The sequence below is a fragment of the Nematolebias whitei genome, chromosome 3 (assembly GCF_014905685.2).
Source record: "Nematolebias whitei isolate Nwh7 chromosome 3, NemWhi1, whole genome shotgun sequence".
NCBI lineage: Eukaryota > Metazoa > Chordata > Actinopteri > Cyprinodontiformes > Rivulidae > Nematolebias > Nematolebias whitei.
The window spans coordinates 1,893,475-1,896,987 of NC_056500.1; the positions used below are offsets into that span (position 1 = coordinate 1,893,475).

Sequence of the window (3,513 nt, forward strand, 5' to 3'; positions counted from 1 at the left end):
TTCCATTGATCACCTGGTTCCATTGATCACCTGGTTCCATTGATCACCTGGTTCCATTGATCACTTGGTTCCATTGATCACCTGGTTCCATTGATCACTTGGTTCCATTGATCACCTGGTTCCATTGATCACCTGGTTCCATTGATCACCTGGTTCCATTGATCATGTGGGGTAAACCAAGTCGGTGGACATGATGAGGAAAGGCACAGTCCTTGAACAGAAGCTCTTGGAGTTGAGGCACAAACGGTGACGTGTGTGTCGACCTCTGACGTCGGCGCACAGATCTGAGGAGAGGTCCAGAGAAATGTCTGCAGCCTTGAAGTCCTGGTGTCGACGTTTGGAACCGGCTGCCTGGCTCGTGTACGCCGTGAGTCTGATAGTGCTGCGACACACGTGGTGAGACACGAACGGTTTCTGCTCTGAGAGTCTGTAGGACAGAGCTCCTGGCTGCAGCGCACCAACACCACCAGCACCATTGGTGCACGTTAGTTTTCAGTTTGTGCTGGAGGAGAAAGACACAACATGTTGGACGACAACAAAAGATCAGGAAGACGTGTTTTTTCTGTAAACAGGAGAAAAGTTCCAGATTTCTCACGAGTAGACCTCCACCCAACAGACTGGGAGCGCGTCCCTCCGCTGCCCGACTAAGGAGCTCTGTTGCCGTCGGGATGCCACGGAGAGCCGCCACCGTGCGGTCTCTCCCACGCACAGCTGCTCCTGAGCAGCAGCTGCTTTTCTGCTGAAACGCATCGAGCTCTGACCAGTCAAAAACTTCCTGGTCTCCTTTGCAAGAAGAAAGTTCTGCCAGGAGCTTCTGCAGTTCTTGGAAAGTGCAAAAACAAGAAGAACTCTTTTTCGTCCCGCAGCTACATAAAAGAACAAATTTCTTGTCTCCAAGGATAAACCACTTTAAGCTCCTCGTGCGCTGTTAGAAAAGTAGAGGAAACCTCAACAGGAAGTGTTTGACGGCTGAACTAATTATAAACAGTACAGCGGAGTCTGTTTTTAGCAGATCTATCTTAAGAATCATTACATGATGTACACTGGTGTAACGTGTTTAAAACTCGTTGCCGTATCAGCTTGTTGTATTTGCGTACTTTGCTGCAGATGGAATAAATATTTCTTGTTTTAAGTTTTTGTGAAACAGAGAGTTGAACCTGATTTCAGCTTTGTGCAGCACATGGGGCAGTTCATACTGGTTCAACTGGTTTGAAGTGTCATCAAGCAGCTGGAACTGTTTTGACTGAAAAGGGTGTTTTTGAGAGCAAAACTTTATTAGTTGTGTAAATAATTTCATAATAAAAAAAATCAGAGTAAAATGTCAACGGTTTAAATGAACTCCATAAATTATTTATTGAACAATTCACACAAGGACGCAGCATCTAGTTTCATCTAGTTCTACGTAGCTCGTGACGGTGATGTTAAAGGGAGGAATGATCTAAAGGTGTGGTGAGCGCCCCTCGGTCGCTCTGATGCAGTTTGTGGACCAGTTCGGAGTTACTGGATCTTTGATCCCACCAGCAGCAGCTCTGTAGAACCACAGCAAACTAGACCTGAACTCTCGGTGCCTGGCGGCTTTCCAACATCACGTTTCATTTGTGACTCGTTTCTTCTTCAGATCCCCCAGAGACGGGTCGTCCCACGCTCACGACAAAGAGCGCTCGCCGTCCCAGGAGGGGTTGAAGGAGCGTGCAGGAGAGGGGTGGCGAGACAACAAGGCGGAGTGCGGCGACTGGGAGGACAAGGAGCGCTCCGTTTCTCCGGACGTGACCGGCAGCAGGGAGCGAGAGAGGTCCCTGTCGTACGAGCGAGACAGACGTTCCAGCTCCGAGGAGCGAGAGTCTGGGGAGATCTGAGCACGAGTCCGGTTTGAATGCGTCGAGTAAAAAGGAGCATGAGACCTGGACAGAGTGCTGGTGCAGTTTGTTTGTCGGCCTGACGCTCGTTCAGGTCCGGGCGTTCATACGGACGGTGGCAGTCGAGGGAAACGCACGAGACCCACGGAGAGCTGTGCACTCTCATTTTCAAAGTCATGCCATCAACCTGACCTGCCGTTGTTCACCGTGACCTGGACGAGTTAACGGACTGCAGCCCGAAGTTTCATTCAGTTTATTTTTTGTTACGTGACGTGTTTTTATTTTTTATTATCAGTTGGATGTCGGAACACGTTCTGCTGCCTGCAGCTCGTTAGGCTGTTGAGAACAAGATCCATCCTCTGAAGGGAGACATCTGGATACTTCTCCCCGCTTTCGGACTAATGACATGCGTGTCGCTACTGTGACCCCGGTTGAACTTCCTGTGGGTTGGGGGGGGGGGGGGGTGCAGAGAGGTCTACTTTGCAGGGCCGCCTCATTGTCAATAAAACATTTAGCTTCTGTTTCAACAAGTCTGGTGCAGATTTATTTTACAGCACAAGAGAAACATTTTAGTGACCCCACACTGTCACAGATGTGCATGTATGAAAAACTGATGATTTATTACAAATAAGATGTGAAGTGTTTAAAAAGCCCTAAAACCAAAAGCTTTGAAGTGAACTCACTCGTACTTTTATTCGTTCAAGTAAATGCCATTATTCACACGTTTATATTTAAGTATCTTGAAGTCTTTATTAATTATCGAAACAAACTTTGTATCAAAACGCTCGAGTGCTCACATGCAGGAAATTTGCCGACACGTTGCACATTTAAAATCTGGAATTAGGAAGAAATGAACTTGGATCTTGCCAGATGTGCGTTATTGTATGAACTGAGTTTTAAACTTGTGATGCATCACGACAAACTGTTTTGTTGTTTTTATCCGAGGAGCCTTTAAGCCTATTCTTAAGGAAGTGGTACCAAACGTGACCATTACCGTATGAACTTAGTAAAAAAATAAAGGTCATTTAGCTGCTTACACAAATAAAAAGTGCTGCTCTCAGTATAAAAAAAATACAGAACACACAAGTTCTGTAGTTTTAGTAAAACTACAAATTTAATCACAGTATAAACTAATAGTGAAGACTTTTTTAGTAGATATTTTCTCATAAAAATACATCTGGATCAGACAAGAAGTTAAGTTTGTAGGTTTATGGCTGAGGCTGCAGGAATCCTCCCCTACCAGCTAATTATTAAATACATGTTACACTCAGCTGTTACTTTGTGATGCTGCTTTACATCCTGAAAAAAGGGTGACTTGTAGTACCCTCTGTTACCTCTAGGTGGCAGAGGATGGACGTAACCTGTGCGTGATTACGTCAGAGGGACGTTCGAAAAAGAAGCGCCAGATGAAGACGCTCCTCACGGAGCTGGTTTACTGCTATGTCTATGAGTTTACTTAACTTTACAAAGCTGAGACGGTTTAAAGGTGCACATCTGCGAGCATGTCGATGCTGAAGCCGTTTAGTAAACTTCCTGGCCTGAACACGGCTAATGTCTTGGTAAGTTTATTTTGACGAGGCGGTTTAGATCCACAGCTAATGCTAACAGCCGATCCACAGCTAATGCTAACAGCTGATCCACAGCTAATGCTAACAGC

The 3,513-nt window shown here is 45.9% G+C and overlaps 2 protein-coding genes across 2 annotated transcripts in view; both read left to right on the forward strand.

Annotated features, from left to right (window-relative positions):
* Positions 1–2,277, forward strand: part of zgc:158803 (LUC7 domain-containing protein) — a gene marked incomplete in the record, with an annotated part of 8,725 nt that extends 6,448 nt beyond the window's left edge. The window contains 1 exon segment of the mRNA XM_037697856.1: positions 1,619–2,277. Within this exon segment, the coding sequence (XP_037553784.1) occupies positions 1,619–1,856 (238 nt within the window).
* A 966-nt stretch (positions 2,278–3,243) lies between these two features.
* The window catches only part of pane1 (proliferation associated nuclear element), an 8,095-nt gene continuing 7,825 nt past the window's right edge, over positions 3,244–3,513 (forward strand). Inside the window, exon 1 of the mRNA XM_037697858.1 lies at positions 3,244–3,415. Coding sequence (XP_037553786.1) covers positions 3,359–3,415 — 57 coding nt within the window. The 5' untranslated portion in view covers positions 3,244–3,358. The remainder of the gene's footprint in view (positions 3,416–3,513) is intronic.